This window comes from Mastacembelus armatus, chromosome 12 (assembly GCF_900324485.2).
Source record: "Mastacembelus armatus chromosome 12, fMasArm1.2, whole genome shotgun sequence".
NCBI lineage: Eukaryota > Metazoa > Chordata > Actinopteri > Synbranchiformes > Mastacembelidae > Mastacembelus > Mastacembelus armatus.
In genome coordinates, this window is record NC_046644.1 from 16687136 (window position 1) to 16713730 (window position 26595).

Consider the following 26595-nt stretch of genomic DNA (forward strand, 5'->3'; position numbering starts at 1 on the left):
AGATTTTGCCACTGCTCTGCAGGATTTTGTTCTTTGTCTGTGCTGATGTTAAAAGCAAATATGGCTGTTGGTGCCATCTGGTACCTTATGGTATGTTAGGGGATTAGTCACGCTGAACATAAACTGTCTCAGAGAATTTCCTTTGTCATCTCAACATTAACACAGCCTTCCAAAAGAGAGTCTTAGACTATTTTCCATCTGCATTCATTTCCTCTTCTGGAGCACATTTCCAATTTCCTTTCATCCTCAGCCTGACGCTTGGCATGTCAGCACTTTTAATGGATAGAGTATTTCATGGATGATACAGATACTGCCCCCTCACACATACATGCACACACAGCTGAGCTAAATTGCTAAGTACTGTATATGCTATGTGCTAATATTTCCTTTGTTTCCCATGCTGTAAGACTCTGTCACACAATATCTCCAGTTCTTCACACACTATTGTTCTCTCTGTGTATTTAAGGTTATTGTTTTTTGAACAAAATCTCTTCTCTGAGATTTCAATTATGTATGCAGATTCCATGGTGATTTGATTCAAAGTCAGTCATGATTTAATAGATTCCTTTGAGTGGCTTTCAACAAATTTACTTTTTAGAAGAAAGAACATTTGCATTATTTATTATGTGAGGGAGCAAGTATTTATGAGTTCAGAAAGTTTAATTCTGGATCAGCTCAGCATTTATTGTTTGGACGTGAAATCAGTCATCACAGAGGATGATCAAACACTGTGTATGAGATGAATTTCATTTGACCTCTTTCCTTGACTGTGTAGGTGATCCAGCGCAGGGAAGATGGCTCGGTCAACTTCTTCAGAGGATGGGAGTCATATCGTGAGGGATTTGGCAAGATTACTGGTGAACACTGGCTCGGTAAGTTACTCAGGAATATGTGTGTTTTTGCCAACATATGATTCACGCCTCCTGTACCTGTATTGTAGCCTGCACTAACATCCCAAGCCAAACATTAGAAAGTAGATTTTCACACAGTACTGTTAATGTTGGCTACTAGATATACGGTTACATTTTGATGAGACATTATAAAACAGTCCCCATCTCAGCAGCATAATGACGGCCTGCATGACAGAAAATCACAAGTGCAGTGCTCAAACTCAAAGCAGAAAGATGAAAGAAAGTCACTCATTGAAAGTGGAATAACTGCTCATAGCGAGTGATGGATCAAGATAAAGAGACACCCGAGGGGCCAATAGAAACACGTTAGACATTGTTGACTTATCATATCAAGTATTCAGTAATAGCATTCACTACTGTGACAATAAAAACCACTTCAAGTGACAGGGACAAAGAATATTGCAGCAAATTAAAAGATGTGTATGAAGTGCTCGTTACCAGAGCTGTCCGTTCAGCACCATAAAATTACAACACAAGCCAAACAGACAGCAATTCAATTACAATATTTTTATTTTTCACATGACATAGCAACACTGTAATTTCTTTTCTGTTAATCTTACAGGTTTTGCATGGTCTCATTCTACTTAAAGTTTGTATTTTTCAGAGTATGCTTGTCCAAATTCTTGTATTTCTTGCTGGCAGCATGACACATTAGCCCATGCCTCGCCACAAATATGATGAGAAAAAAATCCAACAAAAGGATGAATTCAACTGTGAAATTATCAACTTTTCCAAAGCCAAACTCCTCATCTTAACACCAGTTTTCATTAAACAGACTAAATTTCTTTCTGGGTACCCTTCGGCCCCCTCATGGGTTTTCTTCTTAACTTAGCTGCATGCTCTTATGAACAGAGGGACAGTAATGGCACTGACAGCATATTCAGAACATCTTAAATAGATGAGACTTTAATATCATATAATGGATTTATGTTCAGTGTACATGTAAAAAAAAACACTCCTCAAGCTGCCTATTTGAAAAGGTAAAGCAATACACAGCTACTTCTCTCAGTACTAGAGTGGCTTCTTTTTAATTACCCTGACATTTGTCCAGGTAGTATAAGGGCGCAAAACAGTCTGAAAGCAGGTTTCTCACATCAGGTGTTAAATATGAAAATTGATAACCAGAAAAGCAGCTATGAGGGTGAGTCGAAGCAAGGTGCCTAAACTAGAAATAACTGCAGCTTAGAGTCTGTAGCAACATCTAATCACTGTTTTCACAGACATAATCACCATGTCTGCGGAGCTCAGCTGCTAATTGCTACATAACTATTATCTCTGTCTACCCAAACATTCCCAGTGACATGCCTCAATACCTCAAATTGTTCTTTTCATTATGGTATGCCACCAAAGATACTTACTTGTAGAGATGAAGTCTGCTGTACCACAAACAAGAAATTGGAAACAAAACTAGCAAGGACATCATAAGATTTTACTGATGAGAGGTCTTGGCTTCTGTGATGTTGTTGTTGAAAACATTATCCTGAGCTTGTGCTTGTATGCTACATTTCTGATTCAAACACTCACTCTGTTAGTCCTGATCCCCAACCTTCAGGGGTACTCCCACCTACCGCATATAGAACATACTGTGACTGCACCATGATTCATGGCAATGAAATTGTGATGAGACAGCACTCTGAAGCTGGCAAGATGCCTACTAGTGATGACTCGTCTCATCAAACCAAGTTCCTGTGAAAACAATTTGGTTTAAGAACTTCATAAAACATTTCACTAAACAAGAAAGTTTATTGCTTAATTGACAGTCATTGTAAAAAGAGCTAATACACTTTCATATTTTGTGCATTACTGATCACCGAATCCGGTCTGCTTAAACAAAAACAGCATTTTTCCTGAGTAAATTTGGATTGAGAAGTAGAGTTAATGAGCTATCACCTAATAAGTCTGTGTGTCTCTAAAACCTCTAACAATGTCAAACAATGGATGAAGTGGAGCTTGAAGAAGTCTATTTCTGTAAAAATGCACATGGTCAAGGTCACAGAAGTGTCAAACCACAGCTGAGATACTCTGCCATCAGCAGTCTTTCACACACATGCACACATGCACTTTAATAAGTATTAGTGGGTATTTATCACAGAAGGCAATAGGGGTTAGGGAAGCATAACACCCGCCTTTCACACCATTTATTGTTCAGAAGACAGCAGTCAGTTAACAGACAAATCTCACAGCACAAAACTACACTAAAGAACTGAGGCAAGCAAAGGGAAAGGCCTGCAGGTGGAGCCAAATCAATCAAACAAATATAACAAAAGTTAACTTCATAACCACTCAGGAACATAGTCACTGTCCTGTCAAAATAAAGAAATAAAGTTTAAATAAAACAAACCTAGCTGTCCGAACAAGACTCACACATAGAAGGATAGGAGCCAACCACATCTATTCCTAGTGTGCTAAACAAATGTTTTTGATGTGAAGTTATGAAATATAGGCTAGAAAATAATCTATAAAAACCTCCCTGTTCAGTCCCACAGCTTCATGTGCCTCATGTGTTAACTGTACAAAGTCCGAGAAATCCAAATTAGCAGTACCATTAACTACAATCACACGTTAACATAGCATCATGATTAAATCACAGCTACAAGGGTGTTTAAGGTGGATTTATTAGGTGACCACAGTAGCAGGTTCAGGGGTGGTTGACCAGGCAGATAACAAGAGGGTGGGAGCAGTGACCTGATTGTACGAGTCCTTGAACAGATGGACCAACCACAACCCAAAATGGGATGGACTAAATTTGTTGGCGGTGTTAGTCTCATATCAATATGCAACGAAAATACACCCAGTGAAGGAACCACGTTGTAAGAACCTGATTTTAGGGAAGCCAGTAAACTCAGAATAAACTCAGCAAATATTCAGCAGGTCCGGCATCTATTAGTCTGTGGTACAGCTAAAGGTTTTTATTTTATGCAGGTGCTTGTTTTATGGGTTTGTTATTGAGATTTTCCTCATATTTTACACTTTAAACATCTGTTAGTTAAAATAAAATAATTAAATTAAAACAGAGCATCATTCTGTTCCTTAATAAGTTATTGCAGACACTTGTCTGTCATTAATGAGCCTTGATAATTGATCATTCCTGGTACTCTATGTATCTACTGTATAGAGCTATTGAGTTTATGTGAATTGAAGAAGATCTGGGTCTCTTTGCTGACCTGAGGCCATTACAGAGTGCAGCCCATAATAATAATAAAAAATAAATAAATAATAAAAAACGTGGTTAGAGTGCCAGCTAGATCTCCCAATGGTATGCTGTTGGAACATGGTGGGAATATGGAAAGCCCTGGATTTAGTACACTGAATTTAAATGAGCTAGGAGGCTACTTTGAACCTTTCACAGTACCCTTGCTCATTCAGGCTGTGCTGTTGTCTCGTCACCCCCATCATCGATTACCCTCAGGGCAAAAATGAAAAATACATTCATGCTTGCAGTCTAGAAAGTAATTCATTGCAGATACCTCTTCCAGACTAATATTGCTCATTAATGCCACCCATCACCTCCGAAGATTTCTCATTACCGTAATACTCAGGTAAATTCTGTTTTCCTTTTAGGATTGTTGTTGCTTGTATTGAACTTCCAGTAGTATAATTATAGTGGCAATAACAGTCGTGGTGAGAAAATAAAGAATAAGAAAGAAAAGTTAAAATGTCAGACATCTGCTTATTCATATTGAAAGTGGCACTGCTGCCACATTTAGTAGTAGTGCTGGGAGGCACACATGAGAAAATCCTAGCACATTTGGTTCTGCATGATCTGATCCAAAAAAGCAGACTGTTCTGGCAAAATCAATAAGGGTTTATTTGGTGTCTATTGGTTAAGTGCTTATATATTAATTGTGTTTGTGCATCAGTTATATTAAGAGTATCTGCAACAATATTTTTCACTTGGAAAGGGAGTAGTACAACTTCAATGTATGTTAAAACTGCTAGAATATCACCTTGATTTAATGCTATCTGACAATGTTGTACAGTGTAATGATAAAGGTATAATTTTTAGCATAGTGAGGTCTGCAACTTCAGTTTATGTTTATTGCAGGCAGGTTGCTTGCGTTGCTGTAAAGCATGAGTCTTTGTATTGGTACTGGTTGAAAAGTCTGTAGTCTGCGTATGGTCGGGTGGTGGCTTGTGGGCCCCAAGGCCCTTTATCCATTTTCATTGTTCTGCAGGCAAGGTTCCAACCATCTGGACAAGGCACAAACCTCTCTGAGCAATAAAATAGACAAATTATTACTCTGCAAGAAAAACAAGGAGTCCACACTCTCTTGTTGCACTTTGAGTCATGTGAACTTAGCGAGGTGAATTCACCCTGGACATTGCATTATATCTGCCAGACTTTCTACTCTATGAAGTGGACTGTGTATCAGAGCTGGTGGAAATTAGGGCAGACAGAATCTGCTCTTATATCAGTGATGGTTAGTGCATTGATGTCAAAGTGTTAAAGAAAGTATGTAAGAGCTCTTTTTATTACCCTTAAGCTGTTTCATTCACCATAGGAGTTTTCCTCCTTTATTCTAGCCAGCGTTTACATCCTGCCTTAAGCCTGTGAGAGCGAAGCGCTGCAGTGCTTGGCTGACCAGATAACCAGTATGGAGCAAGAGCACCCAGCCTTTCTTCTCATTATTCTAGGGATTTTAACAGAGCAAACCTCAGCGATAAACTGCACAAATACACACTGTATGTTTAGTCTCCCAATGGGGGCGAAAACAGTGACAGTGTTAAAGAATGTTTACAGCTCCATCCCTGATGCAGCTTTTGAACCCTCTGATCTTTTTGCAATATACAGGTAGAAACTAAAATCCACAAAGCCTGTTGTAAACATTGTGGGAATTGGAACAATGATTTGACTGAGCTTACTGACACAATGACACTGTAAGGTCATTGCAGAGACGAGTTCTTAACAAGACTTGTTTAAAATACAGCAATAAAAACATTTTTCCAGTCCGTCAGGAAGCGTTGTCAGGCCAATGATAAGCAGCGGTGGAACAGACATTTTATATTAGATGCTAAAACCTGCACCGAAAAGCTAAAAAACAAAGCATCCTCCTGGCCCCAAGTCACGCACTACACAACTTACAATTCCAACAGATTTACCCTTCACCCTCTTTAACCTGCATGCTGCTTCAGTGAAGTGGATACCTTAAGAGGTTTTCATTTTTAGCTTCTGTCTGAAGGCCTGTAATGTCCAAATGGCTCCTGTGTTCACACAGATTTTTCATCCAAACATTCAATTTGTGTGAAATTCCCTCCTGCTTCAAATGCACAATTATACTGTCCCCCTGTTGCATAACAATGACTACAGGCCAGTTGTCGTCACATCTGTGGTCACAAAAGTCTTTGAGAAGCTATTGCTGAACCACCTAAAGCATATCTCAGGCCCCCTGCTGGAAGCCCTTCATTTTGCCTCCAGGGCAAACATGTTGGTTAATGAAGCAGTCATTATAGCTGTGCACACAGATCTACAACAGTTCTACTGCCTGGAAAGTCGCTATATGCAAAAATCTTTGTTTTTGTCCTGTAGCTCTTCTGTTTAAAGCTCAGACTCTCAACTCGCAACTTCCACTTCTAAAAGTGGACCAGCACTTCCTGGAGACAGGAAGCAGCAGGAGAGGCTGGGGGACTTTACATCTGATGTAAAATGTGTAAAGCACACACACACACACACACACACACACACACACACACACACACACACACACACACAAGCGGCAGTCATGGCCTAATGGATAGGGAGTCGGACTTTTAACCCGAAAGTTGCGGGTGCACTTTGGGATGGGTTACCATACTTGGCTACACAGGTTACTTTGTTAAATTACTGTAGGTCTGGGGACACTGGTTTTGACTGACACTCAGCTGGACTTTCTTGCAGGCCAGGGAAGCTAAACTTGAATTGTACACGCTTATGGTTAGGTATGTTCTCTCCTTTTGTAGCGTTTTGATTTGGTTTGGGCACAAAACAGTGTAAGAACAGGCTGCAGCACAGAGCCTAAACTTATTAAAAGATCACTGGACAATCAATACCACATCCACCTTTTCTGAGATGATTTCCGACTATTACACCCCACACCCACAGATGTGCTATGCCATGCCTGCCTTTTCCTGCGGAGATTCTGATCGCTGTCACCCATAAAACCATTTACTTGTGAAATTCTGTCTGCCCCATCCCGTAGGGAAAATAAGACACATGTATACCTTATGGATTGTTTTAATCTAAAACAAAAATGCTAATATAGTTACTCAACTGTTTAATAAGCCAGCTGTAGAAGATGTGAACTAAAAAAAAAACATATTAAATTCCTTTAAAAGTGCTTAACCCGAGGGAGTGGAATTTAAATGTGGATGAAAATGTTATGGCTTGTGTCCTTGTGTCTTTGACAGTTTATATCATTTCCCACAGCAAAATATACAAACCAGATTCTGTAACGTCAGACTTTAGAGTGGCACTGATAGTGTTACTGTTGCACATCAGAATTGGGTGAGGGAATGCAATTTTGGCAAAATGTACATATGCAACTGTACAACTGGAGTGCAAACAGCGAGAGGGAGAGTAAATAGATAAACATAGAAACTAAGCTGAAACTTAACTTTATTTGGTGCCATACATGGAGGTTCATAAAGAAAATCATCTCACACTCATGCTGTGATGATAGGTAAATGGATCTGCTGGTATTGCTGTAACAGATCACCGTGCCCCGAAAAAAGCAGGGACAGAAACACTGTTTCTCCTCGTGCCATCACAGTAATGAAGAGATAACTCAGCTACATGATGCCTCAAAACAATATCTGCACAATAATGGCAATGCACTCTCCCCTGCACATACAGTATCATTCAAGTTGCTGTGCAGCCGTGAGCGACTGCTGTGATCTGTAGGCTTATATCAGTGTTCATACACATTATTTATTTAAACATTTTTTGGACTGTCATGCACTTTGGTGTTTCCTGTATGCAATTACCAGTGAGGCCAGAACTGTGTATTTACAGTGTGCTTGACTTGATTACAATGTTTGGATGATTTTTGTCATTTAAAATATATAAAACCTGTAAATTTGTTGGTCTGTCTGTGCATTTGTGGTGCAACAACTTGACAAATAATTTTTAGTTATGGTTCTTTCTGGTTATTAGCATAAAGATTTAATAATAGAAAAGCTAAAGCCCAAAAGACATAAAAACTGACATTATTTTTTCTATTATTACGTTTCAGCACCATCAAATAACATGCAACAGTCATTTTTCCCCTCAAGTGTTTAGTGATTTTCTTTTCTCTGAGGATGCCCAGAGCATGTTATATTATATTTTTGCGATGGTGACAGGGAAAAACATAAAAAGATCTGTGTGTCTTGACTGCTCTGCCTGGAAGTTGTCCTCTATCTCACGAGTGCCTCATTGTGGTTTAACATTTATTGACTGACTGGCTCATTAAAGATAGACTTACAGTTGCAACTGAGAAGACGTAGAAAAGACTTCTTTTTCATCTTCTAGTCTTTTCTTTGTGCCACTAAAATTGAACAAAATCCTACAAAAATTGCAATGATAACCACTTTGCCTACTGCTTACCTTTAACAAGTGGAGCATGTGCAAGTGCTATTACTGAGCTCTTAGCCTGCCCTGAGAATTGTAAGCCTATGTGATTATAGAGAGATGAGTAACAAAGAATAAGTTATTTGGGAGTTTGTGTGTGTTTATGCAAAAGAGAGGGTGCTGATAGGAGCCAGGCAGGAGGATGACTATAATTTGGAGATGGGCGTTTGACAGGCTTGACTGTTTGTGTCAGTCCAAAGTAGGAGAGGGCCCTTTCACATCAAAAAGGCGGCCTGGAATTACTCAGGAGAGAAAACAATGTATAAGGACAGTGTTAGAAAAACTATTAAATCAAAGTGCAACATAATGTAACACACAGTGGCAAATTATAGTGAATAAACACTAACAAATACAGCATCATATGCACCCACATCTATCAACATTCATACACAAATACAAATGGAACCAGTAGGTATAATAACTAATTGCCAAACATGCCTGTTTGTCTTTCTTGAGCTCTTTCATTCCCTTCATCTCTTTCCGTCCCTTGGTGTCCTTATCTCTTTTTTGTAGCAGGAGTCCTTCCCATATTTCTCAGATCAATGTAAAACAGCACAGAATTTCTGCCAATTAGCTGCCAGGGTGTAGAACTGCTCAGAGCTTACAGAAACAACGGAGCCATGCACAGCAGGGGAGTCCATCCATTTTCAGTCCAGAGAGGACTCACAGTCCACACTCAAATACACACACATGCAAAGATGCTAGAAGGTGCAAACAATGGGACTGAAAGAATAGATGTGATTGGGCCGAAATGCTGAAAGAGAGCATTTATTCAGGTCAAGTAAAATATTCTCTGTGGGGATATATGTAAAGTTACATCACTATTATTAAGCTGTTTTGTTGCGTAGTTGGTTTCCTGAGAAAAGGAAGAACAGGGTATGGAAAGGTCACAGCCTACTGTTGTTGAACTACAAAAGCACTGAAAAAAGATCATAATAATGCAGTCATTTAGCTGCCATTGTTAGAAACTGCGTTTTGAGATGGTAGATCCTTGCCTGACTTCTACCACACTGCATGGGGCACAACCACATTCTCACTTATGAAGAGCTCTTAGGGCCATACAAAACCTAAGCAGAAAATAGGATTTTCAATATAGATGTGCTACTGAAAACACCCATTTTCTAATTCACTCATTTATATGTTTTGATGCAGTCTTATTGTGCGATATCATTCCACATGTTTAAGTTAGGCAACTATTTCTCAGTTTTATCATTTAATGCCTTCTAATCTTTCTCTTTCCTACAGACTTATGCACAAACACATCTTTACACACATTTATCCTCCACAACTTGCTTGTACCACAATGCAGCGCCCTGAGGCTTGCATTTATATTCTTGTCACACAGTCGAAAACATAAAGAGGACAGTATCTACAAAAGCAAGCACAAATCAAAGAACATCACAATTCCTGTGAGGATGACAGCTCATTTTGCCTTCTTTATGTTTTTTTTTTTTTTTCATTATTTTGTCTGTGGACACTTTGCTCAATTGAAAAAAAAAAAGCCAGTGAATTGGGCAAAAAAGCCAGTGAAGTTTGACATAGCCATGAAAGGAAGGGCCAAGGGTTTGAATAAACATTTAATCATTCTCATAGGGACTACACATAGCCCTTAAGTCCAAAATGATGCAGAAACCCCAAGGGTAGACAGCAGCTCTGATTACTCTTTAATCACATCAGTTCTGTGAGAGCGAGGAATAAAAGACATAATACAACTGTGTACCTTGACCCTGACAGTGGTTCATCTGTGAAAAGATGCCGGACACTCCAATCATATGTTGCTGCTTCTTGTCCTGGCTTGTCTGCAGTACCACTGTGCACAGCAAGGGCAAGGGTCAGTACCTTTCACCATTCAAAGGTTAGTGGAGAGAGGGGGTGTACAGTAGTGAGATCGATTCTTCCCTGGGAGATTTATCACTCCAGTCTTTACTAGATAGGTGTTGCTTCTGCCTCATTTAAAAACAAGTCTTTCGGCTGCACAGCTTTCCAGTGTCTGTACCCATCTAGTATTTTGTAAAATTTATATACTGGGGTATTAAGAGAGGTAGAAAGGACAGGTGAAAAGAATAGACAGGTGATGAGTGCAAAGAAATAGCTGAGACAGCAGATGAGCATGATTAGCAATTAAAGCAGTGGAGTAAGGGAAGGGGGGGAACAGTGGTCAAGGAGGAAGATAATCAACCAGACTTTAAGAAAGGAAGAGATACATCAATGGAAGCACAGGGTAAAAGAGGGGTTAAAGCTAAAAAATGTAAGAAAATGTATTGATGTCAGTGATTTCTTTTTTTTTTTTTTTTTTTTTTTTAAATGAACGTATGAAAGAAGTGATGGACTACTTCTAAATGTTTTTCTTTGTCACATTATTAATTAGTTAATTAGTGTTTTGCAATTGGACCATTAAGGCATATTCCTGACAGGCATATTGCGTCATATACAATTCACATGCATGTGCATAAGACTCCAAATTTAAGAATGCACAATCTTACTTAGGCTGGGCACACAATGTGCATTGGAAGCTGATTTGAAACAGGTGTAAAGTCAATAATGACTGCTACCTTGCAGGAAGGTCAGAGCTTAGAGAAACTCTCCACAAGGCTCTACACAGTCTCCCCCTGAACTCTCTGTTCCCGTTAGAGGCAATAAATAGCCTCATTATTCTGCCAGGCACTCACCATCCATCCCCGTGCGTCGCTTCCATTGTTTCTAAAAAACTCCTATCACTTTGCTGAGAAAACTTTTCATTCGGTCTGCTTGCACATAAACATATTCTAAGAATTATTGCACATTTTAAATTATTCTCACAATATAATTTGCCAGCTGCACAATTTAAAATGTGTCCTCATGATGATTTATTCTTCCCGAGCAAGCAAATATTTAATCCAAACGCCTGTAAATTGTTTACAATAAGTAACATTTGATCACTAAGTCTCCACTAGAGAAACTAGTTGTCAGTTTACATATCCTACATGTCAGTGTGCTCCCCTAACACAACTGTGAGGTGGCTTCATTTCCGTTGTGTTCACGATGCGTTTATAGAATTAATCTCGATGTGCACAATATTGTCTTATACGTAAAATGTTATCAAACTATATTTCACTAGTGATTTCATTCTTACAATTGCAAATCAATCATTATTTGACTTAACAATGTGTTTATGCCACATAATTCTATAGAACAACAATGCGTTCATTGTACATAGTTTCCCTGCTCAGTCCTCAGTTATACGGTATCTATAATATAACAGTCACTAGGGAGAGTTTTTAATAATACTATAATTCCATATTTGTAGAACCTTTTATAACACAACATATTGAACTAAAGCAGAACAGTGATTACTGTTATCACCTAGAGGTGACCCTAATGTCAGGAAAACAATAGTTATTTTTTATGCCTTGTGCAGCCCTTTACAGTTAGTGTCTGCCCACACACTGGGCCCGTGTGGCTCATGCTGCCTGTTGGCTTTCTACCCTGTAGATTTACTCCCTCCAGCCGTACCCACAGATAATTATAATCCAGAAAACCATTTCATGGTGTAGTACAACCACAGCAGTTTGCTAACACTATGTTTAATTCCTCACTCTGACACAGTGTACAATTTTAAGAGTGTTTCAGCAAGAGTGTTTTATACAGCTGCTGCCATAATAATTGGCTCCACATGAAAAGGGCTTTATGGAGCTTGTGTATTATATTGGACTATTCACTTAATACGTGAAAAGACAAGAAAAATCCTTGGTGGGTACGGCACTATGCACTATAAATGGATATATTTGATAAATCATGTCTCCTTGAGGTCACCGCAAGTGTCTATAGGTGCATGAGTGCCACATACCATCACAGGTAACCATTTGTGTGCTCATTGAACTAATTTCCAATAATACCTTTGAAACAAGATTTTGCATTTACAGATATTTTTTTTCTCTCAGCATCAAAGCATTATATGTCCCTATAATTGATAGTCACATATCTTTTGATGCATACACACATACAGTACAGTTATGATATACTCTATTTACGTTAGGGTATTCAGACAGAGTATATACAGATACATTTTTATATGCATTTTTAAATATGTGTATAGTAAGCATTTATTGCATGTGGTCACAAGTTTATGAACTCTTGTCCACTTTTACTGAAACTTTAGGGCAAATGCACCAGAAATCTTACTAAACCTTATTAAAGACAACTTATAAGCTGGAGTACTACAGTATATGGCATTTCAAGTTTGAGTACATGTGGAGTAAATGCATTTAATATGTTTATGGAAGTGCAGGGTATAGTGTGCAGGTCAAAATTTACCAGAGAAACTGATTGAGATGAGTGTGGAACCCAGCTGTCAAGATCTACAAGAAATGATGATACCATACCCCACATGACAAAGAGAAATATAAACTACAATCCCCTGCAATCTATTATTTAGAGCACATGGAAGTGTTTGCAGTTAAAGCTCCTTCAACACTGCATTCATATCTACTCAATTATTCAAGAGTGTGATTCCTCCTCAGTGAGTCTGACACGCTGATGTTGTCCAGAGATCCAGTCAGCAAGCCAGCTGAGGCCTTGCCAATCAGCCCTGATGCTGACACAATGATGCCTCAGCTGCCAACTCTGACTCTGCTTCCTTCAGGAGGGTTTTGCTGTCTCTGATTGGTGCGGCTGTACCCAGGCAGACACTCTATCTGCACTAGATTGCACTGCTGGAGTGGAGATAGCTGCAATTTGCAGCAATTCTGCCAGTAATTTCGGTATGTATGAGGACCAGAGCAATTCGTAGCCCTCTCCACAAGGCCAAGGTACTTTATTTGATGCCTCTCATCACCAGCCTACAGGTATATTCCTCCACCTTGCTACTTGCAGTGGTTCCAATATCAGGTTTGGCTCATACGGCGAAGAAGTCTGTTTAAAAAGGGAAGGGATGTTATTTTTCAGCTAAAAAACATTTATCAGCAGAAGATTGTCATAATGGAATGTTAAATGTGTACAGATGGCACAATTGGAAATTTGATTAAGCAATGATTGAATGGCTCTGCTAATGACAGTGACAGGAAAGTCTTCGTACAAGAACCCAGCTTCTTGCCACATCATCCCCTTTCTGTTTTGTTTCATGTAATAATTCATCTCATGATTTCGCTGTGGCGACCCCTGAAGAGAGCAGGCGGAAGGAAAGGAAGAAAAGAATTCATCTCATGATTTGACGGCGTTTTCTTAAGGGGTTCCACATTGTTCATGCCTGGTCAGACGTTAGACATCAAAACAACATGTGGATTAACAATTCATTTTTAAAATTTCCTCAACTCTTCGGGGCTAAGATAAGTGTACATTTCTGCAGGATGGTATCTCTGCTGTGTGCTGCTGCATTGTGAATAAGACTATAAATAAAGGGTGAGGTGATGGTAACTGTGAAAAGCATGTTTCTCAATGAATTAAACATGTACCTGACACCCAGTGCTATTTTACGCTTTTTGTATGGGCTACTACACCTCGATGGGAGACTCTCAATAGGCATTTTATTCTCATTCAAGTCTTGAGCTCTCATGGCAACATTTGCACACCCACAGCACTTTTGTGGGACATACTGTTAAATGATCATTTATCTTTTTTATTTTAGTCTTAAATATTAGCCTAATTTTCCTTCAGTTCTGCTTGTGAATGTTTAGTAGACTAAAAGGTCAGAAATGCTTTTCTGCTGATGATATTAATATTTGAAGGAGAATGTCTTGACTTTTTAAAGCATTGCATTCTAATGATGCCTGGTGCTTAATTAGCACTAAACTCTTAGTAACGTCATTATAAGCAAACAGCACTGGAGGGTCTTAAGATGTGTGGCCCCTTTGGACACTCTCTCTCCATTTCTCAAGCCCTTCATTAATTTGAGAAAGGAATCACAGATGGGGCTTAGCAAAACCATCACCCTGCCCTTGCCCAGCTGTAATAGTGTCATGTGCCCATGATCAAAGTCTCTGTGGCTTTTCAATATTCTATGGCATCCTTATCATGTCTTGTTCCATGTCAACTCTCCATTTTTGGTGTCTGTCACTGTGTTTCCTTCTCATCTAACACATTCTCCCTGCTCAGTTAGATTTGCTCTTCAGCACTTCTTTTAATGCCTTTCACATTTGTACCATTTTACCCCCTAGGGACACAGCCCATCAGGGCACATTAGGAAATGACTGATAGAGGATTTTACAGTTTCTTTTGGTTTATCTTAAGACCCAGCTCTGTACCATATTCTATTCAATCCTGTCAAGTCTGGTTCCACTTTTATTGTAGCAGGTCTCTGGTACGTGTGCTAGCATGTCTAATATAGTGGATTCACCAGGCCTGTTAATATGGTGCATCATAATCAATGTTTTGAGTGTAGACATTTTCCACAAGAGAGTGTGTCAACTGTGAAGTGCAGCTAAAAGAAAATCACCATAACACTGACCATAACAGATCATCAAAAATAATGTAATTCATCCTGAGATGAACATGAATTTCACTAAAAAAAACACTTGTGGTCGTGTTAGAGGAAAAGTCAGTGGCTCATCACAGTCAGTGGGGTTCATCCTCAGTGGACCAACTAAACCAAAGGTATTTCAGACTGTACCTGCTCTTTCTCGTTTTTGATCTGCTTGGATCAACCGTGTTTTTGTTTAGGTCTGAGTATTACAGTAGTTCTAACAGTTCTGGGATCTCTTGTCTTGAAAATGTGCTTATGCGTGTTCGGGTAGGTTTTTCAGAGCCGTTTCAAATATTATCACTATATTGAATGGCTGTTATCAGTCTAAACAACTAGTCAACCTCTAGCAGTCACAGTAATTATGGCAGGAACACTGTTGGTGGTGTCACACAAACAGCAAAGTAGAGGTCAGCGTGGATGGGTGGGACAACAAAATACCAGACCTATATGTGAAAATGTTTAGTAGTTATTTTAACACAAAGCACAACCTTTTTGTGCTTAAACCTGGAACACTCTGTTTGTTACTATATCCATTCTCACAAAGGTCTAGCAGATGATAACGGTCTATTTGCTGTAGCTACTCTCTTTACCTCAGATGGCAACATTAGCTATCACATCTATACCTGTCTTATACCATATCATATGTATGTGTTGTGGTCTGTTATCAATACGTTGACATTTTTTAATTAAAATGTGTTTAACTTCTAAGACAAAGCGGACTTCTAATTCTAACACAAACCTTGAAGCTTTATGACTGTGTGGTTGCTGGATACCCGGTGGATGTTTATGCCTTGTCTGTTGCCAGTCTTTCCTGTCAAGCTGGGGCTGCTCTGCTCATTTTGTTTTACCTGAGAGCACCTCTAAATATTAATGTGGTCTTCTCCCTGAATTACAGCCTTACAGGCTTGCCAACTCTCCCAGCATTTGTCTACTGTCCTCTCTTTCTCCCTTCCACTTTCCCACTATATCTCTTTTCCACTCTTGGCTCAGTCTTTCCACCCCAAAGGTTAATTTCTGATGATATCAGATGTGATGGGTAGTTGGCTCTCATTCTTCTCTCTCATGATTTTATGATTCTAATTCTCCGACTTGAACTAAATCCCTTCCTTTTGAAAGCATTTAGTTCCGCAAAGGTGTGAGGTTGAACGCAAACCTGAAATCTTATTCTGACAACTACCTGAATGCACTAGCATGTAATAATTGAATCTTATGTGCTAACCAACATTGAAATCTGTATGATTGTGCCACCCATGTCCTTTTTATCACTAACAAATGAATCCTGTTTGACTGGGCTATTTGACTTGGCTGTGGCTGGGACATAAGAAATTTTGAGGTCTTCTGTTTCAGCAACATAATATTCAGCCCACATATAAATGTGCTGTCATTAATATACAATGATAGATAAGATACAGATCAGGTGGTGCACTAGTGAAGGGCTCTTAGAAATCAAAACTATTAGACAGTGTTCAAACAGACTCTAAGACAACACAATAGCAATTAAATGCAACATTTCCTCCTCTTAACAATATATTTATGCTTGGGAAATATGCTGGGAAATATGGAAAACATAACCACTACTGTACTATTGTATACTCATTCTTTCAAAGTCACTGTTCAGTTACCAAAGCATTTAACAGCATGTGACCACCAAACTGCATGTGCAATATTATTATCATCAGTAATCACTGTCAACTGCATAGTCACAGCAGACATTTTGATTTCCTCTTATGTGCTCAATTATGTCTACATGAATTATTCTTAGAGCAAAGCCAAGGTTTTATGCATAATATATCATAACAGGGCTTCAATACACAAGGAAACTCCACATGGCTCCTACAGTTCAAACACTTAGATGATGACAAGGAAATAAACATGAAGAACATTAGTGTCAAGGTGAAATAGTTATTAGTTGAAGTGTGAATCTGGTTTCTGTATGACAATGTGCGTTCTTGATCTGTTCTTGATTGCCAGGGTTGTTGGTTGCATGATTGGTTAAAGTGTGGTAGAAATGTTAGAGAGGTAAATTCATTAGTTAGACATTAGTTTTAATTAGGACTCACTGCAACTATACAGCATTGTGACCTGCCAATTAGCTTTGTGTCTCGTATGTTACACCAACCTCTGCCTGTCCCTATATATAAAATAATCTACCTGCTCATTATTAATACTCACAATAAAAAAAATGCAAGAGAGATGGAGTAATTTTCAAAACGGATAAGTGTCTGCATTGGAATGAGCTACAAATGCTGTTCACTAGTAGCAGCTGAATCATGCAAACATGAAATCAGATTGTTCAAGCTACATTATGAGTAACACGAAGTAAACTTGTCGCCTCTTTCGTTTCATACTATGAGCTCATGTGGGCACCAGAAACGAGACAAAATGATGGTACTCATTCATTTCAAATGAGTGGTGGGTAATGTGGTGTGAGAGGAACGCAGTGACAGCTCGATGACTTTCAGGAACTAGGTTTCAGCAAAGTGGCAACAGGAGAGAGCAAAGATGTGGTGCAGTCACAGACAACACATCATTTAAGATAAGATGAGATCAACTTTATTCATCTTCTAAGGAAAGATCAGAAAAAATAATTAGCACATCGATAGAGAAACTTAAGAATACTAAAACTGCTATGGTTTGTGCGATTCCTCAAATATTACAGTTTGTCACACAGCAGCTTTTTATTAGCACGTGCACTAATCCATTGCTCTTTTAAGTGTATGGCTAACCACAGCCCACAGCTCCATCTAATCCACAGGACTGAGCTTTACAGTGGCTTGTAACTGTCCCTAACCTTTCCCTATAACTGACTGACAGAAAAAAAGCTAATTATGACTTAAATTTAATAAATACTGACTGGTCTGCCACAGAGACAGTTTTGTTTTCAGTTACTATATAAATCGTAGCATTGCTTGTACCCACATAAAAATGTACAAACATAAACATGACCCTTGACTATAAAATGATAATCAACAGGAGCCCAAGGTTTGGACTCAATTAGACACACCATGCTACTTTCATGAATATAGATAGCATTAATACCTCTTTGTGCAGTGGGACTGCAAAATGAAAAAGTCAGAGATTAGTTGTATAATTCCTTCTTCATACTGCCATCCTACACACCAGACCTATGGAGGCTCATCCTCACACCTGAAGTCATGCTGAACCACCTCTTCCAGCGGCGCTGGGAGACAGATCTCATTAAAGCTGCTGAATTTAATTCAGTAAAAATGCTGAAGGTCTGAAATATGCAGCTCAGTGAGCCTCCGTCTTTTCAGAAATCCATAAGGATTCAAAGCAAATGATGTGTATCAATAATATATTGTAAAATGTATCTGTCTTCAAAATTAAGCAAGTGACTCCTAAGAGTAATAATGAGGACTCTGTGGGCAAAGTGAGCAATATAGTCTCATTATTCCCAAGTTAAACTCAGCCTGGGGAATGGCACTGAGTTTTTGGCACTAAACAAAAAGAACCACTGTCATGCTCATTCATGTATCAAACACCCTGCATTCAATCGGGAAATGGTTTTGAATATAGCAAACTCATCCTCCCATGCACTAGTTCTTTCAGCCAAACACATGATACTTGTGTGTGCATGAGTGGACCAGAAGAAAATGCAGCACCCACTTTTTTTCTGTGAGAGAATCGGGACAATATTAACGCTGATAACAAGTCTCATCAAATCAAATCAGATCCCATTTGATTTACAGCCAATCTACACACGTACCAGTGAAAGTAGGGTTAATGGATTTGCATGCTCCTGGTTCTTTGTCCTTGTATGATGGTATCAGCAGCTTACACTGTACTTTAAAATATACTGCAGAAAAATGTATTCAATTGAGTAAAGCTCTATAGCCGTAGAGTGTCTTCCAAATGAGTAACATCCTACTGCTGGGAAAAGTGACCGTCCTATATGGGAATTTGCAAAAGGAAACTTGTGAGGAGACATAGACATGTCAGTGCTGTGACAAGTAATCAGAAAACGTTGCTTTTTGTCCCACCAAATGTCACAGTTGACTCTAGGGGAGCCGTAAGCCAACGTTCAGCACACACCTGTCTCTGTTTTTCTCCCTGTGCTCCTGTCTTTTGACGTGTGCTCACAGACCCCCTCAACCAGCCCAGCCCCCAATGACAAAGGGCACAGCACATGTCCTTGTGACTACAGAAATAGTCAGACCCATTCTAACTCCTCCCTATCCACAATCTCTGTAGAGTAAAACAACTTGACAGGAAGATTAACCAAGAGGGAGGGATTGAGAGAAAAGAGAAGACAAAACAAGGGAGGGCTTGAGTTATGGTGAGAGGAGATGGGGAGGAGGAGATGGAATAGTGCTGCTCCTCTTCAGCTGAAACAGTCTCAGGAGTTACCCCACAGCAAAAGAGGGAGAAAAGCATGATGAATAATTAACTTCAAGAAATGTCACAAGCGGCAGAGAGAAGTGTAATAATTTCTCTGTTGGGTTTAGAGATCTGTTTTTTTGTTCTTTTTCTTTTTGCCCTGTAGTACTGCGCTACACTGAGACTGTGAGCACAGGACTGCAACCCGTTCCCCTAAAAGCATCCAATACATCCCCCTACATACTTTTCAAATAAAAGCAAATAAATCATTAATATTTGGGTCTTTTAGCAGCATCAAAGAGACATTTCACAAAGGTCGTCTACATTTTTAAGTCAAATCATTGATGTCAGTCACATTAATTGTAAAATCACATTTATGGAGCAGGAATCTCTGACAGTAATGGTTTAATCAGTGTTAGAGGTTTGAACTTGTTTTTTTTTTTAATTCTGGAGAACACAACATGCCCTCCCAGAATGAATAAAAGATAAAAAGTGACAAATTTTTGCCTTCATGTTTTAAACAAGCTAAATTTGTCCTCTTTTATATAAACCTTGCAGCTGTGAAAATGTCTTATGGATTACAATGACCTAGTTTAATGATGTAATTTAAAATATATATCACTTTTATTGTCATTTCTCATAAATTTGCATATTACCAGAGGACCGATAGTTGACTCCCTCATATATTAATGTGTTCTAAATGTAATAGCAGCATGATTCTCATGTTTAGCATAACAGATCCTCTTTTTGTCTTTTCTACACCTGAATGACTAAGAGTCATAATAATGCACAGCACTTTTTAGCCTGTCCTATTAGCAAACATTGTAAATGAAACTAAAATGATATGGCAGATTTAATGGCGAAGAATGCGTAAAGATTTTTGTCCCATCAATGTGCTTGTTAATCAGGGCCCCTCTAACTGTGATTCCTTATCAGTAAACACATTGATTGTTCAGATTGAGATACCAATTCTGCCAGAGTTATTAATCTTCGTTTTAGATGACTGAGAGTAGTGCTTGCATCACATAGAGATTTATCTGTAAAGAAAAGTTAAAAGAAGAGTGTTACCCACTCATAGGTTGTTGCTTGAAGTGTTTGGTAGCATTAGCAGTGGCCTTAAAATGTTCCCTGACTCTATGCTCAAGGAAAATGTAACTCTAGGCAGGATGTGATAAGCCCACTAGGGGTCCTGGGGCAACAGTGAGCTGTGGGGCCCTTATGAGGCTCCCACAACTTATTTTGCTAAAAGTCAAAGACACAACCAGACATGTCTATGAAGTATACACATTAAAAAGGTATTAAAACTAGATTTTGATGTCAGGCCCCTGAACATATGCAGTAGGAAAAAATGCAGGAGCCAACTTGGACTTTGCTGTTTTGATTATTACCACACAGTGTAGTCGACACACAGACTACCTGATGCTTTCAGGGCCCCTGAGGGTCTGATTTCATGTAGTAGTTTCTGCTTTGCCAAATTTTGTAATCCAGTCTGCGAGATAGCTTCATACCAAGAAGTATTAGTGTTATTTGTGAGTCAAAGTATACTTTAATATTTTCACATACTTACTTTAACATGAATAAACTGCATCATCCTATGAAAGTGTAATTATCTCAAAATCCCTTCATGCTAAATTGTGAATGGCTAAATAGACATAGCTTGGGTCAGGTAGATTAAACAATAACAAAAATCTAAACAGACAGACTTAATATTAAACACATAGAAAGGTAGTCAGAACAAAGGGAATAAAGAAAGCATACCCTAATTGTCCAGCTAAAGCACGTAGGACGACAGATGTTCTTCTAAGCTTCTCTTAAATGGCAAATCAGTGAGAAGAGGGAAGGATCTCTCCCCAATGGAGCAATCAGTATGTTAATACTGAAGCAAAACACCTCAAAATTCTCCCTTGTATTAGAATCCATTTTAAATAACTCAACAGTAGCATTTAATTAACAGGAAGTTACACCTGAGCATTTAGATTTTAACCAAAGAAGTCTCTGTTGTTATTTTACGCGTCTTCCCCTTTAATTATTCTGAATTAGAATCTCGCTGAGATTCTCTGGGGCTTTAATTAGATACTGAATTAAAGTTATGTAAATACAGTTGGAAGCCATGGAGTCTTTAAATAGAGTCGTGTTGCATCTGGTATATATATATATATATATATATATATATATATATATATATATATATATATTTTTTTTTTTTTTTTTTTTTTTTTTTTTTTTCTGAAAGAGAAAACATCCTAAGTTTTTCTTTTGAAGTTTGTCAAATCACTCCAGGGTTACTTTTCCCTTAGGTGTCTGTGTGGATTGATACTTTTTCTCAAAGGGCTGTGACACAAAAACTATTTCTGTAAATGAATCATTTTTATTTCTCTGAATACATGTGGAAATGCATTTTATTTTGTGTTTCTGTGTGCCTGTTTCCTGCATATATGCGGTATTTAGTATTAGAGTATTATAAGAATTCACTGGAAACTGTTATGCGTGAACGTACCTGCCTATGAATGTATTAATGACTGATTCTCCACCTCCAATTTGCTGATCCACTGTGAAAAAGAAAAGAGTGGGATCAACGTCCCATTGGGCAAGATTAAATCCAAACTAAGTGCCTGGGCCCAGACTGCAAGCTTCAGTCTCTGAATAATAATGGGTTCTTTCAGCTGTGTTTGTCATCAAATTAGCCCTCTACTTCAAACGAGGCCCTCTCAGAGTGCAATTCTCGACAACGATGGAATTCAAATTAGACAAAGTCAGCTCAAGGTTTGTAAGCTTTAAAAAGGAGAATGAGTTTCATTTGTGAAGGTGATGATTGCCATAGGAGATAAAATGATGTTGATGTTCAGGTTCATAAAAACACATTCCTTCCTGCTTTCATGCTGAATCTGAGACATTAAAGGATTCACAGTAAAGCAAACAAGCAATTGCATCCTCCAGCTTCCTCTGCATGTTCTAAATCCCACCCTTGTTGTTAACCATGAAGTGTCTGAAGCTTCTCCATCAGTGCACAGTTTAAAATGTTTTGTTTTGTTTTATTTTTTTGTCTCTCAAATAAACACTGCAAATGTATAGAGCACATTTGTAAGCATGGGACATCCTCAGTCTTGAGGCTGAGTTTACTTTTGTTTGTCTTCCTGCCTTGAATTTCAAGAGACCTCTGTAGGTTGAGTTCCTCCTGCTCCACTCTGCCTGACACACTATTGCACTTGTACCTTTGATCATGCCTAGAGAAGTAAACTTGCCCTGGGAAGCGTCATCACTCCAGCACAGCAGGGGGAAACAGGGTGCAAGGAAGAAGGGATGGAAACACTTTCTTCCCCCTAGCACGTTTTTGTCTTGCACACTTTCTCTAAAGGACTGATCAACAATTAAAACGTCTGTTTGAGGCATAGAGTGAAATTATGGCAAGTGTGAATCTGAAATTGTTGAGATAGGCAAACATGTGTGCTCCTTCTCTGAGGAGTGGCAGAAGTAACACACAATCAAGGATTTACAGGATACACTCTTTCCTCAGTCAAAAATGCATGTAGGATACAGTGGTGACATTTACTTTGATGTTTCTTCCATTTGTTGCATATTTATATATACAGCATCAAAAATTAATGTAGATTTAAAGGTGAGTAACTTGTTCCGTTACCAAATCTTTTTTTTGGTAATTCAACAGTGGTACATCATATTATCCTCTTGAGTATTTGAAAATATACTCTGTGAGAACAAATCCCTTTTTTCTCTTGTGAGCTGACCTAACTGAAAAATATCATTTTAGTGCTGCAGCTACATGCCAGTAAGAAGAAGTGTTAATAGTTGACCTTATTAATTCATTCGCATATATTGACTCAGTGGATTCAGCTAATGTCTCCATATGGCAAACAGCTGTGTGAGAAGTAAACCTTCCCCACATTTTAGAGAAAAAGGTCTAATCTTGTTGTGGAAAGAAACCCTACACATGCGGGGAGACTCTAAATGGGACAAAAACCATATTACATCTTAATTCCAGAAAATGTAGAGGGTTGGGAGGCTGCAGAAACAGCCTTATGTTGTTTTCTGAGAAGAATGGTAGTACTTTGTAATGGATTGTTTTGGTCTTTGTCTCACTTTTTTCCCTGCAGGACTGAAGCAGATCCATGCTCTGTCCATCCAGGGAAACTATGAGCTACGCATCGACTTAGAGGACTTTGAAAATAGCACAGCCTACGCCCAGTATGGTACCTTTGGAGTGGGCCTCTTCTCAGTGGACCCTGATGATGATGGATACCCTTTGACTGTGGGAGACTATTCTGGCAATGCAGGTATGTATAGTCAGTGACTGAGTTAGATTGCAAGAATTACCACACACACACACATGTATATAGAGGACTTATTGTGTATATATATATATATATATATATGTATATATGTATGTATATATATATGTATATATATGTATGTATATATATATGTATATATATGTATGTATATATATATATGTATATATGTATGTATATATATATGTATATATATGTATGTATATATATATGTATATATATGTATGTATATATATATATATATATATATATATATATATATATATATATATATATATATATATATATATATATATATATATATGTATATATATATATATATATATGTATTTAGAGAGAAAGAGAGAGATATGCCTTCTAGTAAAATAATAGTATGTTATTTTTTTGTGGTGCAATAGGTGGTCCACTTGTTAAACCATGCAGACAGTTGCTCTGAAAGAGGAACTGCTTGTGTTGTCTCTGTACCCCAACCTCCAGATCCAAACCAGCTACCTGTCACCTTGATTAAATTACTGTCAATTAATTGCACTGCTTGACCTGCAGCGTAAACAAAAACCTGCGGTTGAAATGAAGCAGCAATTTAAAGAACCTTTGGGGAGCTCTGTTCTGAGAACACAGAGAGAATGGGGACAGATATGAGAGATGAAACAGTGAAGAAACAGGGAGGGCTGGAAGAAACTAGGATGGAGGAATGAAGAGAACAGGTGTAAGAAAAGAAAAGAGTAACAGATGAGAGGAAGAGGTAAATAAAAATGAGGATAGTGGTATCTAAGGGACAGAGGAGACAAAAAAGTAGAGGGGTATAAAAGGAAACCAGCGGGGAAGGAAAAAGTGCTGCATGTGTAACAGATTTTTGTGCAAATATAGCATCTGCTAAAAAGTTCTGTAATAATGCTTCTGTTGGGTCATCAGCATGACCTGACCTTGAACTCATCTGCCTGTTGGACATTTGAATCCAGTCAAACTAAGAGTACTCCAACTCTCTCAGGATGCTCATGCTCTCGCCTTGGCCTCCCTCTAAGCAATACTACTATTATTATTAGCAGCAGCGGCACTATGGTCTGCTGTGGCTGCTTTCTGATCAGCTGACAGGTGCTCATTTAGGCTGGAAACAGCTGGATCTTAATGGGCATCAGAGGAGGCTGGTGGCCTCCAACCACCAAGGTGACATCCAGAGTATTGCAAATGAGCCTTTAAGTGCTTCTGTTTTGTTTGTTTTTTTCCCCTCTTACCTCTTTTCTATATCCATTGTGATGCTATTGGCTAATTTGTTTTTCTTTATTTTCCTCCCGCAATATTTCTTTTCTCTTAATGTCGAGCACCACACACCATGAATGTCAAACATGCCTGTCAGGTTATCTTTCCCGATGACTGGTTACTATGGTAATACCAAATGGAGAGCACAGTAGGACAGAGTGAGAGGGTAAGGAGCTAGGTGGCCACTTCCTGGGCAATTAAGGGCTTTGATGCCCTGACGAGCTGTTAGCCATCACCTGATGGCTGGTGAGTGGCCTTTCATTCTGCTCTCAGTTTTATCCTGGTATCCACTTCTGGTCACAATGTGAAGCCTGGTTTAGAAAGAAAGCAAAGGAGAGAGGGTGAAGGCGAGCTATGGGGAATTTATTGAGCATTATCAGCTCTTTGAACATCCATTTGCTAAAAACTTTAGTTCTACCAGTCTCTGTAAGGATGCTGCTTTCCTTTTACTTGTAAGCCTCTTAGAGAAGGGGTTTGGAAAGCAGTTATCGATGTATGCAATTTGCCAGTGAGAAATCTCTATATGGAAAGTAGATATTTTCAGCTCTGCAGTTTGATTGTGTGGATGAGACTTACCATGCAGATCATGATTAAAGGCACTTTGATGATGTGACTTTCTTGTGCCGCATTCCTGCAGTGGTCTTCCATTATTGTCATATTCACAAACACATGCTACACAGAAGAATACCGTCTTATTGAGTATTGATTTGGATACATTTAAAGATTTCTGCATGAATTACTAAAATAGATAAATAGTGCAACAATGAAATTAACATATGTGAACCATTAAGCATGTTTTCCTCTTTTCTTATTAAATTTCTGTTCATTAACTGACAGACATGCCGATGAAATCATTGGGTGTGTGTTATTAAGAAGAAGAAGATAAAAAGGTCACCGTGCAACCTTTGATAAATTGGCTACAAAGCTGCCTGACCTCCTCATTTAGATAACGAGAAGCAATGCCCGAGAGAACTCAGCTTTATTGTTTTATTCTGTCTTCTCCTCCTGTTTAGAGAAGTGATTAATTGACAATTCTTAAACCAGTTTTGAAGTGATTCACTTATAATATCATGTCACACTTCTAATTAATGTTTTTTTTTATCAGAACTAAGAATGTCTTGGTAAAAGAAACAGAGAAGTTGCTTAAAATGTTAAAATGTTTTTTTCAGTCTTCAAACCATTCATATTTGTAGTGTTATTCTTCTCCCAATATTCTAATACATATTTTAAATGAGCCTATATCTACATCCTAACACAAATTTTGCTGCACATATTTTCCCACCCTAGGTGACTCTCTCCTAAAGCACAATGGGATGAAGTTCACCACCAAAGACAGGGATAATGACCACTCGGAGAATAACTGTGCCTCTTTCTATCACGGTGCTTGGTGGTATCGCAACTGTCACACCTCCAACCTTAACGGCCAGTACCTGCGCGGTCAGCACACCTCCTATGCCGATGGCATCGAGTGGTCCTCCTGGACTGGCTGGCAGTACTCCCTCAAGTTTTCTGAAATGAAGATACGGCCCACTCGCGACCCTGAGAATAAATAAAACTGAAAAAGAAGGAAAAAAAGAATTTTTTTTTAAACATTACAAACCACAATGTCTGACAGCTACAGTAGGTGGAGTTGCTTGTCTTGCTATTGTTTATTCACTAAAACACCTCTTAGAATTTAGTTTAGATTAATTTTAGCGGTTTACCTCCTTCTGTCTCTTCCTTTTTGCTCCTCTCCCTGCATCACTCAGCTACTCGTCATGCTAG

At 38.6% G+C, this 26595-nt stretch overlaps 1 protein-coding gene across 2 annotated transcripts in view; it reads left to right on the plus strand.

The window, feature by feature from the left end:
- The window catches only part of fibcd1b (fibrinogen C domain containing 1b), a 74827-nt gene extending 48443 nt beyond the window's left edge, over nt 1-26384 (plus strand). For both annotated transcript variants that reach the window (XM_026297900.1, XM_033325482.1), the window contains 3 exons: nt 776-872; nt 23380-23559; nt 26119-26384. In XM_026297900.1, coding sequence (XP_026153685.1) covers nt 776-872; nt 23380-23559; nt 26119-26384 — 543 coding nt within the window. The remainder of the gene's footprint in view (nt 1-775; nt 873-23379; nt 23560-26118) is intronic.
- The last annotated feature ends 211 nt before the right edge of the window (nt 26385-26595 follow it).